This window comes from Vanessa atalanta, chromosome 5, assembly GCF_905147765.1.
Source record: "Vanessa atalanta chromosome 5, ilVanAtal1.2, whole genome shotgun sequence".
In the NCBI taxonomy this organism is placed as follows: Eukaryota; Metazoa; Arthropoda; class Insecta; order Lepidoptera; family Nymphalidae; genus Vanessa; species Vanessa atalanta.
In genome coordinates, this window is record NC_061875.1 from 1,717,827 (window position 1) to 1,731,146 (window position 13,320).

At 29.0% G+C, this 13,320-nt stretch overlaps 3 protein-coding genes across 8 annotated transcripts in view; 2 read left to right on the forward strand and 1 right to left on the reverse strand.

The window, feature by feature from the left end:
* Nucleotides 1–974: 974 nt before the first annotated feature.
* Nucleotides 975–2,573, reverse strand: LOC125063963 (NADH-cytochrome b5 reductase-like). Of its 2 annotated transcripts, none has more exons than XM_047670700.1 (2): nucleotides 2,453–2,573; nucleotides 975–1,944 (listed from the first exon to the last, which is right to left on the reverse strand). In XM_047670700.1, exon 2 carries the CDS (start codon nucleotides 1,931–1,933, stop codon nucleotides 1,043–1,045), a length of 891 nt encoding a protein of 296 aa, XP_047526656.1. In that variant the 5' UTR covers nucleotides 1,934–1,944; nucleotides 2,453–2,573; the 3' UTR covers nucleotides 975–1,042. The 2 variants fall into 2 exon arrangements, with proteins under 2 accessions (XP_047526656.1, XP_047526655.1); XM_047670699.1 differs by having other exon boundaries at nucleotides 2,419–2,565.
* A 1,288-nt stretch (nucleotides 2,574–3,861) lies between these two features.
* On the forward strand, nucleotides 3,862–5,606 carry LOC125064089 (high mobility group protein HMG-I/HMG-Y-like). The gene is made up of 4 exons (XM_047670877.1): nucleotides 3,862–3,987; nucleotides 4,521–4,628; nucleotides 4,711–4,872; nucleotides 4,983–5,606. The coding sequence occupies exons 2-4, from the start codon at nucleotides 4,557–4,559 to the stop codon at nucleotides 5,109–5,111; spliced, it is 363 nt and encodes a 120-aa protein (XP_047526833.1). The 5' UTR covers nucleotides 3,862–3,987; nucleotides 4,521–4,556; the 3' UTR covers nucleotides 5,112–5,606.
* Nucleotides 5,607–6,909: 1,303 nt separating this feature from the next.
* The window catches only part of LOC125064330 (afadin), a 59,858-nt gene continuing 53,447 nt past the window's right edge, over nucleotides 6,910–13,320 (forward strand). For all 5 annotated transcript variants that reach the window (XM_047671305.1, XM_047671309.1, XM_047671308.1 and 2 more), the window contains exons 1-2: nucleotides 6,910–7,264; nucleotides 10,673–10,741. The gene's annotated coding sequence lies outside the window, so the exon portion shown is untranslated. The remainder of the gene's footprint in view (nucleotides 7,265–10,672; nucleotides 10,742–13,320) is intronic.

Here is a 13,320-nt window from a genome sequence, read left to right on the forward strand (position 1 = left end):
ACTTCTTTATATTATCTACATACACGCACGCAGGCGGGAACAAAGATTATTACCAACCTTAAGAAAAAAGCACGGGAAGTATTTGCATTTTGTATTGTTTTTATAGAACTTCTACGAGTTCTAGATTTGAAAATTGTTAATAGCACAGCTATATTTTGCGCTACTACAGTTAACAGTTCTTTATTAATATGTGTGTATTTATTTATTACAACACTATTCCACTCAACTACGTATATCCACTTTAATTTTATTTCCAAATATCCGATAATTAGTATCTGAGACATAAAATATCTTTTGACCTTTCGTAGGTAGAATTGGTTTTATATTAAATTCCACGAAACCACAGCCTAAGACAAAACTTATAAAAGTCAAGGGCCGCGATCGGTAAGTTAATTTAAAAAAGTAGTAAATTTATTATTAACTAATTCCTTACTACAATAGATTATACAAAAATGTTTTGGGTACTTATTATTAAGATTTTCCCGCGAAAAATCACTTTGTATACCACCCAATAGTCGACACCTACTAGCTATAGCTACGCCTCAGTACTTGACTTAGCTTCACTATCTTGTTATTCTATTTTGCCTCGATATGTATTTATAATGGATACATATTACTGTACTTACAATCATTTGTAAGACAGCCCTATCCATAATACTTACACCATGTCCAATATCCATATGATGATGTCTGACTACAAAGCCTGAGTTAGTACCTGACCTATATTAAAATTATTCTCCTCATGATTCAACAATTTATATTTAAGCAATGTTCATGTTACTGAAACATGATAATATGTTAAAATCATCAATCATAAATTTTTGTAAAATTAAAAGACCAATATTTAATAGGATCATAATAATGTAAACACTTTAGTTTCTGCATGTCTTATTATAAAAGAGTGCATAAAATTAAATTTAATGTTCCAAAGTACCAACAAAATTACAATATATAAATCACAAAATGTATAATATTCTTTTCAAACTTTTTAATACTAAGATACATATTAAACTCAATAAAAAAAATGCTACTCTACACTTAGTCAAAATAATGTTATGCTATCTGTATAATTTCCATTTTTAAGAATATTTTCATACTCTTTCATAAATTGATCGGAGCCACAAACTAGAAATTGATTATTAAGGAATGGTTTTAGATTGTCTAATTCTTTTATATCAAACTTGTTTACAAATATAGGTTCCTTGTATTTTAAATGAGAACAACTTTTTCCTAAGAATTTGCCCAAAAATATTTTATATGAAAAATTCCAGTAGGCATTATATTGATATAACTCATTTCTAAATAAAACTTCATCAATATTTTTGCAGCAGTAATATAAAAATATTTTAGTCATATCATCTTCATTACTTAAAATATTGTCTATAATAGATAGAAATGGTGCTATTCCTGTGCCTTGGGCAATCATTATGATTCTATTGTATTTGTTTGTTTCGATTTTGTAATGGCCATAAGGTCCTCTCCACATCGTCGTTGCCCCTATTTCTAAATTATAAACATGGCTTGATACTAATCCATTTATATACTTTTTAATTACAATAAGAAAATCAAAATCTTCATTTTCATGCTCTTTCAACTTGATAGGTGTATATGCTCTTGTACATGAAGATGAATTTTCATCACAAATATACTTTAAAAGAAAATGGTCACCAGGGTTCCATCGCACTTTCATATTATTTTTATTATTTGATAGCTTAAATTTGAGAATTTTTTGAGAATCACACAATTTTATAATGTCAGTAACAATAAAATATGTGTACTCAAGCTCAGATATCCCATTCAATTCATTTATGTTCTCACCGGCTTCTTTACTCCTTTTAAATTGCTCCAACTGTCTTTGAAAGACATCAAATATACATGGATTACATCCACTATTACAACAATCTTCCTTTTTTGGCTCAATAGGTGGTTTCATTATCTTTTTACCTATGAATATATAAGACTAGAATAAGCTATAATTTTATAGAACAATTACATATTTAAATATAGTTGATGGAATCAATTGTTTACTGGGTTCTTGGGCTTTGTACAAGCCCTACAACCCTAATGGTAGTTATTATATAACATCAAACAGCAATTGGTGTGTGTGTTGTGTTTCGTTTTGAAAGGTGGGTGAGCTAGTGTAACTACAGGCTTCAGAGATTTAACATTTTAGTTCTCTAGGTTGGTGATGTAAGAAATGTTTAATATTTCTTCAATGTGTATGCATATTGATGATAAACTATATATAAAAAAATATATATATATATATATATATATATATATATATATATATATATATATATATATATATTTTTTAAATAATTTTGCAGATATCTAGTTCACACAATACTGTAAAACTTACGTTTTACATAATATATATTTGCAAATGTTTAATGAAAAGCATTAAAATATACATACACGAATATATTCAACATTCTTTTTAATTTCTAACCGTTAAACGTAGTGGTATTGCCTTGGGTATTGTAAATATATAAAACTAAATGAAATTTTATAAATGCGCAGGTAGCGCTTATGTAATTAATAATATATTTATTTGTTTGTAAAGATATTGTCTTATTGATGAATGTCATTTGTCATCTATTTGTCAATTGTCATCATTATTAACCCTGTAGAGTAGCGTAACATGACATTGACGAAATAATCTGTGCCCTGTCGGCACAACTCAAAGCCATTAAACTAAGAATTGAATTGAGAGAAGCGTAAAAGATAAAACAAAGTTAATCAATAAATAATCGGATGTCTGTGTTGCTGTTTTGTCGATTTAATATTAGTCTCCCTAATTTACGCATTTTAATTTTTAATTTAATTCTTGATAACCAACATAACATATATTTTCAGGTGCACCCAGTAAATTCAAAAGTAATTTTGTAGATTTGGCTATGATTATCACTTTTTTCTTTCATATTACAATGGATGAAACAAACAACACACTGTTTAAAAAAAAAACAATAAAAGTATTATTTGGTGTTAGAAAAACTATTGTGGGTGGTATTGTTACCTAGCCTGACGAATATTATGTTAAGCCTCCAGTACACGTGCAGTATACTTAGCCAAAACCCAATGCATTACGTGTGAACGCCCAATTTCATTTATGTGTCTTTGTCATTGACAGTATTTTTGCCGAAATAACTCATAGCATTTACCCCAGAAATGGACAATAAGAAATAATTCTCACCTTAAAAAGTATATTATTGAAAAAGAAACCTTTTATTTGTAAGACCTCATTCTGCGACATTCATCGTTACAATTGTTGAAATTATAGCTAAAAATACTTAAAAATTATTAACTTATTATGACGCAGTGTACAAACCCATCGTCGTGGGAAAACATACTAGCTGATCGTATTTTTTACGTGAAGCTTTATGTTATTGAATATCTAACGGCTTCAACTAACAAGCGAGATATCGTGGTATTCGTTGTATGTATATACCGAAATAAATTAAAAGAAAGTAACTTCCAGTTAAAGTTCTAAAATGTAGTAATTAGTTAAAACTTCCTAATTAATTAGATTTATTAAGTATATTATTTCACTAAAATAAATGTTTAGTAATATAATTTGAATTTTTAAGTTAAAAAAAGCTGAAGAGATTAAGTACGTAGACAAAAATAGATCGCATATACTATTTGTTTTTTAATAGTAAAATGGGGAAAAAAAATTATTCAACTTATGATTTAAAAAATAAAATAATTGATTTCTCATATAAAACTATTATCAGAATATTTTGTAAAATATAAAAAATAAGAAGTGGAAATTAATACCTATTTTTTGATAGTTCTTTTTATTAATTTTAAAAATGAATATAATATTTATCAATATTTTTAAAACTTTTTAAGCTTGGCATACGTTAGCGCCCTCTACACCGACGCCTAATAAACACCGGCAAGCGGATAGCGTTCACATCACAGCAGCTCGAGCCCGCCATAATATTCTTTGCCATTGCTATATCGTTGGCTGTAAACAATTTTGTAAGTAGACTTAATATTTTTAATAAAATGTGTTTTATGTTATTAAATGCGAAATAAATTCGTAATATTCTTGTTTTATATAAAATATTGTTGGCTACAAGTGTTCAGAATATATATATTTCTTAATTACCTAATGGCAGACTCCATTAAATTGGCTTGGGTCTCATAAAATAGTAACTATTATTGTGCGTGTGTTAAGATTTTTAGACGAATGATCAGAGTGTTATTTACTCAAATAATACCTTGTGCCTTCGTTACTAACAGAAAATCGAAACATCGTCTTTAATAATTCACGACAAGCGTTCGTTAATATTAACAATCGTAAGCGTCCTAGCTAGAGGCTAATGACTTATAGTTTTGTTTATTTTCTTTAACGATTTTCTTTGTTTCTTACATTCAATGATGAGGTTTAATAGCTACTATTTCTGTTTTTAAATTTTAATCGTTTCAATTTTATTAATATAATTGTTAAATATATATTTATTTTATTTTATAAATTAGCATTTATTTGCATTGTATTATTATTCTTTCAGGTTTTGCCTTTGTAGGTGTTATTAGATTTTATTAAAATGTCTGATGATGGATCAACAGCAGTGGAGAAAAAAGGCCGTGGCAGACCTAAATCCAATGGAACACAATCCGTAAATTTTACCTTTCAAACTTTTGCTTATTTTAAATGAAAGTTATAATTGTAATTAATATTTACAATATATTTTATTTCAGGATGCTAAAGCAGATGCTAAGAAACGAGGTCGACCCCCAGCAGCTCCTGCTAAAACTAAAGAATCTAAAAACTCCTCAGATGATGAACAGGCACCTGTAGCCAAAAGAGGAAGAGGGAGACCTAAAGGTTCCAAAAAAAAGGCGGCAGCTCCCAAAGGAAAGGTAATAATTGTAAATTATAAAATTATATACATTGACTTAAACTTAGTAATGTAATTAACACTGCTTTTTTTAAATCTTAATTATGCTAATTTAAATAATGTGTCTTTTAGAGTGGTTCTGGTGAAGGTCGAGGTCGTGGTAGGCCACGCAAAGATGCACCTCCGCCTAAAAAAGATGAAGGTTCCACTGAAGAAGAGCAAGAAGATGAAGAAGAGGAAGAAGAAGGCTCTGACCAGTAAACATGTTTGTTTCTCACACAACTCACTCTTAGTGTAATTTGTTTGTCATTATAACCCCTGTGATTATTTAATGATTTCATAAAAATTATATTTATGAATGCTCTTTGGCACTGCTATCTCGGGGGTTATCGTAACAATACAAGTCTCAAACGAGATTGCTCCCAAACTTTAATCATGTGAGGAATATTTTAAAGAGAAAATAATTATCAGATTTAAGATGTCCTTTTTGTGATTATATTGCATTTACTTCAAACATTTTACAAAGAAAACTCTTGCATGGCTAAATTTTGGGTAAACTTAGCTCTCCCTAGCAACGTACAAGTCTAAGATATAATTTGTAAGATCTTTTTTTGTAGATTTATTCTATTTCTATTATAATAGGTATTTTGTAATCTCCTGATTTATATTGTAAGAAATCAAATGATACAATTTTGTAGATTATTCATTTGACTTGAAAGTCAAGTATTATTTTCGATAATAAATATTTCATTTTGATTCAGTTATTTTTTTACTCCCTTTTTAGTTATTTGTCATAAATTAGTTCTAGTTGCTAATGTATTTCAATGAAATGTTATGTACTGATTTCATCATTATGTATGTATTGACACTATTACCTTAATGATATTGCTATGTGCGCCTATCAAGTAGTGACATTTTAAAGTTTCTTTCATATTTGAAGTCAGACTGAGAATATTATTTTAAAAATGAACTTTACTGTGTGTATGTGCGTGAATGTGAAATTTTAGAACAATATATTAAATAAATCTATAAAAAACTTGACGTTTTCTTTGCTTGCTGTAAAATCTATTTGACTTGCATTAAAGGAAAAAAATCTTGTAATATGCAATTAAATCTAGATCTATCTCAGATTGGTAGTCAACAATATGAGGAATTGATTTGATAAACTTATGCCAAATATTCTTTTAATAAATATGGTATGGTTATGATTGAAATAGAAATAAATATAAAATTGGAAAAAACAAATTTCACTTTAAATTGTACCAACAATTGTGTGCTTTTTATGTGCTTGGAGCTGGTAGCCATTATTTATATTTTTTTAAGGGTAATCTTCTTGCATTGTGTTTCAGTTATTAATTCTACATAAATTGTATTTAGTTTAACGATTTGTCGTTAGTCGCTCGTCGCTACTAGTCGAGTCGGCGACCGGCGTTTTTCAAGCCAAGCCCAGTGACAGATCACACTTCACAGTGTATAGAGTATAAACACGGTTGACGGTACAGTAGACTCATAGAATACATGATTCAATGTTACTAGCCCAATATTTTTACTTCTAACACTATTTGAATGATATGAAATACACTATTCTTGCACTATAATATAATGTAGTTATGAGTTTTATTATATTCAATGTATAGTTTTCAATGCATCTATAGTCAAAAATTACTTGAAAAGGTTGTTTTTGTTGAAGTATTCTCAATAATTATATATCATTTAAAGAAAATTTCAAGATATTCCTTCTTGCAATAATATAATATCATTACATACAGCGCTCACTGTTCTTCTATCGTTTCTTAGGTCTATTGTGTCTCATTTTTGCCACATTCCTAGCACTCATTTTATAATATTATAATATGTTTTATCTTTATTAATATCGTGAAAAATGTTGTTTTTTAATTTGTTGTATTAAAGTTAAAGTTAAGCACCTCATTTGAATATTTTAGATTATAATATTTTCGATTATATATAAAATATCATATAAAAAAACAAATACGGAAAAAAAGATTTTGAAGTGGTAACACTAGTTTTGTATTAGATGAGAAACACTGTGAGTGTTGATACCTGCGCAGTGCGCATTTCCCGTTTTGTAAACTTCGTTGCCTGCGTCAGTCATCAAGATTCGAGTGCTTAAGTTTTTCACCACATAATAATTATATTTGTGAAAAAATGTATTACCAGTAGATGTTCATAAGAGTATCTATTAACTAAAAAAAGTGGTTCAGCTGACCTTATTACGTTAGCGATTAAACGAAATAACTATTGTGATGTGATGAGGTGTTTCACTATCGGTGCCGTCAAAAAGTTTTGAAAGTTGTTCAACTTTTTATATTTGAAATAAGTGGTTGTGTTTAATAAAATGTGTGAATATTGGCATGTGATCCAAATTGAAAATTCGTTTTTGAATGTTTGTGAAGGTTAGTAACGAATCATATATTACAATTTTACTAGCATCTTTTTTGCAAAAAAATATAACAAGTTTTGCTAACAATTTCGTTAATTTTTATAAAGATCGAATTAACGTACCTTTTTATGTTAAGAAAAATGATTTGATACGTACACAATACGAAAGTTTTACTGCTTAAAACTTCAAACAAAAGGATTTAAGTAACTTTATAAACTTTGGATCTGAATCATCAAATTATGTGCTGTATTCAGTGACTTTTTATTTGGTAGGTTGCATTTATAAACTTTCAAGAACACTTTAACTCAGTATTAAAAAAGTATACCAAATGTAAGAACTTTTTGATTTTTGTTAAGTTACAAAATATATTAGATCTCACTGGCCTGGTTTCAGTTGCATGTAATTTAATATATAAACTGAACGATGTAGACAAAAAAAAATTAGAGGAACTAAAGTTGGTAAAAAAAATGTTGTTAGATTTTAACAATATTTAACAATGACTTCGAAACAAACTATCTTACTTTTAAAAGTTTATATCAATATGACACACTTGTATAGAAGATAATTATTTCTTCAAATTTTGTCTCGTACATACCTAAGACTATGGTGAATATATTTATGTATTACAACTTTTGTATCCAGATTCGATAATCTCTTTAGCTGTAACTAAAATATTTTGGCACTAAAACTTTTTTCACATTCCATGATGCACAAGGTAAGAGAAACTACGGCTTAAAAAAAAAAATTCAATAAATATTTCAAAGAATATTCCAACCCTATTTGTAATTTTTTGATTTCATTAAGACTATATTAACTTCAATTTCAATAATATTTTTTCATAAGGATATTACTTTGTAATTCATTTGAACATAAGTTTTGATACTACTAATCAATCACTTTGTCATTATATTTCTTAATATTTTTTTTATATTTCAATTTATTAATTTTTATATATTTTACTGTTTTTGCCTTTGCCTTTTCTTTATATGAAAAAAAAAAGTTTTCAAATAATATAAAAGCGTAAAGAACATTTTATGTATGTTACACAGTGCACTATGGCAACTGTACCAAAATAACAATATCATCATTTATGCATTACTACTTAGATTTTTCAGTATTTCAGTTCTAAAACACACCCAAAATTATTCCAAAATTATTCAGGTTGTTAACATATATGAACTATATTGTCTTAAAAAATGTGAAAAAGACTACATTTATGATCGACACTGCTTTAATTTATTGAAAAATTCATCAACTTTTATTTTTATGATTTTGTTTGATTGTTGTAGTTAAAAAGTATTATGCAATAATTTTTTTTTACATATTTGTAAAGAAAGTAGTAGGTAGTTGTCACTCCCATTCAAAGACACTGGTATTACAACAAAGGAAATTATTGGGGTTAATTGATGAGTAGGTGATCCCGGGTAAGTTGACACAAGCCCTTACCACTAAGTAAAATAATAAAAATGAAAAAGTATTTTTCATATCACATACTCGATAATCAAGTTAAAATTGCTAGTGTGTGTTGATTATTGAAATATTAAATTATTGCCTTTTGTAAACCAGAATAACATATTTATCAATGTCATCAAGGTTAGTGGAGTAACAGATATGAGATATGTACACAATGGAACAGCAGAGTTTGTATTTTTGGATGTACTAATCATAGGAAGGACCATTTTTCAAAGTATTCAAAAAACCCATTCCTGTTAGACACTTTTAACAATATGTGGCAATAGAAATAGATCAAACTTCCAACGCCAACTTTATATTTGAAATGGCTGACTTAACGCTACAACCCCAAGGATCGAATTTGCAGCCGTAAATGAGACGGAAATGTAATTCAAATTTAACGCAGGCAAATTCACAGCAATTTCTGTGGATTACATTCAACAATATAATAAATTATTAATATTTTAAATTATGAGAACATTATAAACAATTACGTTTTCTCATCAGTTTTATTGCAATATTTGAACAAGAACAGACTGAGTGACAATAGACACCACTGTTATAATATTTTGTATGGTAATTGTAAGGCCCACATAAATTTCATTGGTCTTGAGTCATGACACGTGCCGTGATCCATCGGTCGTGTAGCATTGTATTGAATGACTATACGTACGCGCGCCCTATGCTGTGTTTTGCATTCTAATTGGCTTTGTAAGGGATTTCTGCAGTGCGTGACATAACGTAAACAGTTGGATTAACTGCCTTCTTTTCTTAACCATAAGGAACATTACAAAGCGTAGAATCACTAACATATATAATCCAAGTATAAAATTTATTATAATTGTATCTTTAGCTAACTATAGAGAAACCCGTTTTCATTACACGAGGTACGTTTAAAAAAATAAACGTTAGTGAAGTAGTGTTTTATACGAAGGCATTTCCGTTGCCATTATAAATATGAAGTAAGTTTAATAGGTAGCAAACATTGTTAGAAATTTTAAGACTGCACAGTACATAGTTCATGACATTGATCAGCTTGTTTTCGAAGACTTTTAATAAATATTTACAAAATAAGCACTTGCAGAAATGAATAATATTGGATGATGATGAAAACTTTGTTTTGTTATAAGATATGCGCGATGAACTTCCCACATGGGACAAAATGCGTTATTTAATTCCAATGTTATGATCGATGAATTTAATATTGAGCAACAACGATTTGTCTACCTATTCGGTCGTTGCCTCAATGACTCAGGTGTGCTAAGGCCGGTAATATCTATCGTGCGAACTTTATCGTTCATATTATGTAGGTATAGGTATTGGAGTTGGACCTGCGTAGTTAATTCTGCTTTAGAAACATTTAATAGAATAAAGCAATAAAATGAACTACATAATATTTATTTTATTTAATTATATTTTTAATTAAAAATTAAATAAAACAAAATAATAAATATCTTCTTACGAAAACAACAGAGGCTGATAACATGCAATCGTAATTCGTACTAAATGTCAATGACACGAAAAATAAATAATTAGGTATCTAATTACTTTATGTGTGATAGTAAAATGTACCTAAGAAAAGTACATGCACCTTATACGATAGAAGTTTTAGTCCTTCGTATTAGTTGTGGTGTGCTTAGTAAATAAAATATAAATCAAACACGTCACATAATAATTGGTGAAGCTATCGCGTAACAAAAACACAAAAAAAAAAAAACGATAACTTTTTCACACTAGCACTACAAAGCGCTAACATTTTCGACACCATATAAAGAACAAAGTGAACATCACTCGTTGAATTCTATACTTAGGTCAAAAGAATTTATCATGGGATACGTAACACTGGCCTGCAATGTCGGTTATTATCAATTAAGGCCATTACTGCAACTGCGCTGATGACTGACACTATTAACGCACTGTTAATTTGTTCATCGAATGATATGATAATTCAAATATTAACTTGTTTCAGATAGTATGGTGTAAATAACTTCTACACCAGTTGCTGTTCTCCAGATAATATTCGACCAATTCCAGTAGCGTAAGTATTTTGACTATCTACGTGTTTCTTTAGGATAATTACCGACAACTTTTATGGTTTTTTTTTTCAACTGTACTTTCGCAGTTGTTTGAATGCATTTGGGGTATTTATATGTAATTAGCAATTTTATCGATTCATGTCTTTAATTTGTACTCTTTACTTGAGATAATTATTTTTGTATTTTCAAACTTGACAACTTGATGGATATTTGTCTGCAATTCGCGTATTAATCGTATGGTAGTGGGTCAAAGCTGGTTGGATGTCCTGAATTTTTAATCAAACCATTAAGCTGCTACTATGCCGGCACCGTGCGCTTTTCTCTCGTTGATTGCGTCTTTTTACTTTCTCACGGCAGTTTCTACGTGAGGGACATTTCTATCAACGAAATGCTTGCGGCTGACGTGGGTTTGAAGTTAGCACTTTCTTTCTGTATTAAATGCTTAGTTTTATGCTCATGAAGATTTTCGTTTAAAAATAGAACTTTGTTATAAAAGTTCTGACCTAAACATTACATAAAAAATCAGAAAAATGCTTATCTTTTTTTGAGAAATTTTGCAGTTTATTAAGAAACAATAAATATTATGTATCGCACGAAGGATCCGAAATCGTACACGGTTAAGATGTAAACGTCTAAATCTTAATACTAGCGATCATTAATATTGGGGTTTCAAAGTGTAACATTGTATACATTAAGCGGAACAAAGAAATGAGCGTTGAAAGCCGAAAGGTATACAATAGAGGCATAGTACCATCATCAGGGCCGATTGCTTCTAATTCAATTAGTCTGCAAGTGGAACGCGTCTAGCTTACTCGCTGACGGGTGCGTCGGGTATTATGAATCGACTCTTATTACGTTACAAACATCGAGAAAAACAATAGAGATTGCTTGTAAATAAAAGAAACTGCATTTATTTAAATTAAAAATATAATACTATAACATATGTACATTAAGCATTTTTATTTTCTACAGTTGTTGTTAAACTACCTCGGCCACCGGTTTTAAATGTAGATTATATTTTAAAGCGAGAAAATTACTGGTCATTAAGTCATGTCAATGTTTTAACATACATTTAAGTAGTACATTTATAAAACTTAATCGTTAAATAAAGCCATTTGTTTTATTTAAATAGAACGTTCGTTTAATAATAATAAAACAATCTTAAATACAATATTAAAAAAAGGTTAACATCGAAATGAGTGATTGTTTAGAAATAATTAATTAGACTATATACGTATAGCGGTAACAGTTGTGAGAAGTCTTCTCGCTTACAAGCTATAATCTAATAGTGCATTTATTGATTCCAACATTCCAAGCATTCCATCTAGCTCAAGGCGTACGGTAAATAGAACTTGGCAATCGATTACAGGTTTTTCTGTGGTTGGATCTGTGTTCAATTAAGTCTTCTATTACCAGCAGTATCACAGTGTCACCAAGCTTATAATCTTGGAAAGTTATTCAAAGTATCGTAGAATACATGTATTAACTATAAGAGTTATGACGAGCGATATAAATGAAAAAAATACTCCCCTACTAAATATTAGTAAATGTTTAGTAAATGTTTTTGCTTAAATATTTTATTGGAAAATATAATAATCAGTTGTCATTATGCTGATATATAAGGATCTTATTTGTATACGAATCTTATATGCAAACATCACGAGAAAACCATTTGATTGTTTGGTATATGTATATTCGTAGTATTATATTTTGTGTCAATATTTACAATACTTTTGATTAATTATCTCTCAGGTATGTTTTGATTTGATATTATGTCTGGATGGATGATGTCGCGCAAACATATTTTAATTAATAATAAAAACACGATCGTTTCACGGTGTGTGCTCAATCATTGTTTAACATTATAACCTTCGTTTTTAAACGTACAGCGTTATGATTTATGGACGTGCTCGTTCTGTTATTTCATCATAATGCAATTGGATTATATAGTCTGCATCCCTTTTCTCAATACTAATAATCGCCCGTATAACATATTTAGCGGATCACCAAGGTCCAGCAGTTTTGTTGAACAATAGCTTGTAATAGTATGTATTTCAATTCTGAACATCGCTGACGTAAGAATTGTATTGTCCGATTTTATCTTTTAACTTCACTAGATTTCGATTCTGACGAAATTTAAATTTGCCTAATTTCCTCTTTAGATCGGAGTACCCATTACCTTGTAGTATTACAGCAATAAAGTGAAATCTGTTTAATTTATTGCTTACTGATAATAATATAATTAAATTGATAACGAATATAATTTTCCAGCAGGCTTGTTGAAATCGAAATATGTACTAAGATTTGACATTACTTAAATCCAAAAAGTCACTAGGCAGCCAATTCCAAAAATTACTTAAATTCTATAAGTTTATTCAACTTAAACAACAAACAAAGTTAAAAAAGGTGAAAAAGTGAGAGACGATAAAAATTTAAATTAAAAATGTAGAGCATCAGATTTGACATGAAAATAGTCTTAACGTTTTTGGCTACTTTCAAAACTGTCGGACTAGTAATATAAGGAATGATAGAAAAGTAATAAGGGAGTCGGGTGAATACTACGTACCTACTAATGAACCGG

What these genes read in the sequence shown, in the direction of transcription:
- LOC125063963 (XM_047670700.1), bottom strand. Translation starts at nt 1,933, where the DNA reads ATGAAACCACCTATTGAGCCAAAAAAGGAAGATTGTTGTAATAGTGGA.
- LOC125064089 (XM_047670877.1), top strand. Translation starts at nt 4,557, where the DNA reads ATGTCTGATGATGGATCAACAGCAGTGGAGAAAAAAGGCCGTGGCAGA. An exon ending in AATCCAATGGAACACAATCC is followed by an intron (nt 4,629 to 4,710) that starts GTAAATTTTACC and finishes ATTTTATTTCAG; the next exon opens with GATGCTAAAGCAGATGCTAA. An exon ending in CGGCAGCTCCCAAAGGAAAG is followed by an intron (nt 4,873 to 4,982) that starts GTAATAATTGTA and finishes TGTGTCTTTTAG; the next exon opens with AGTGGTTCTGGTGAAGGTCG.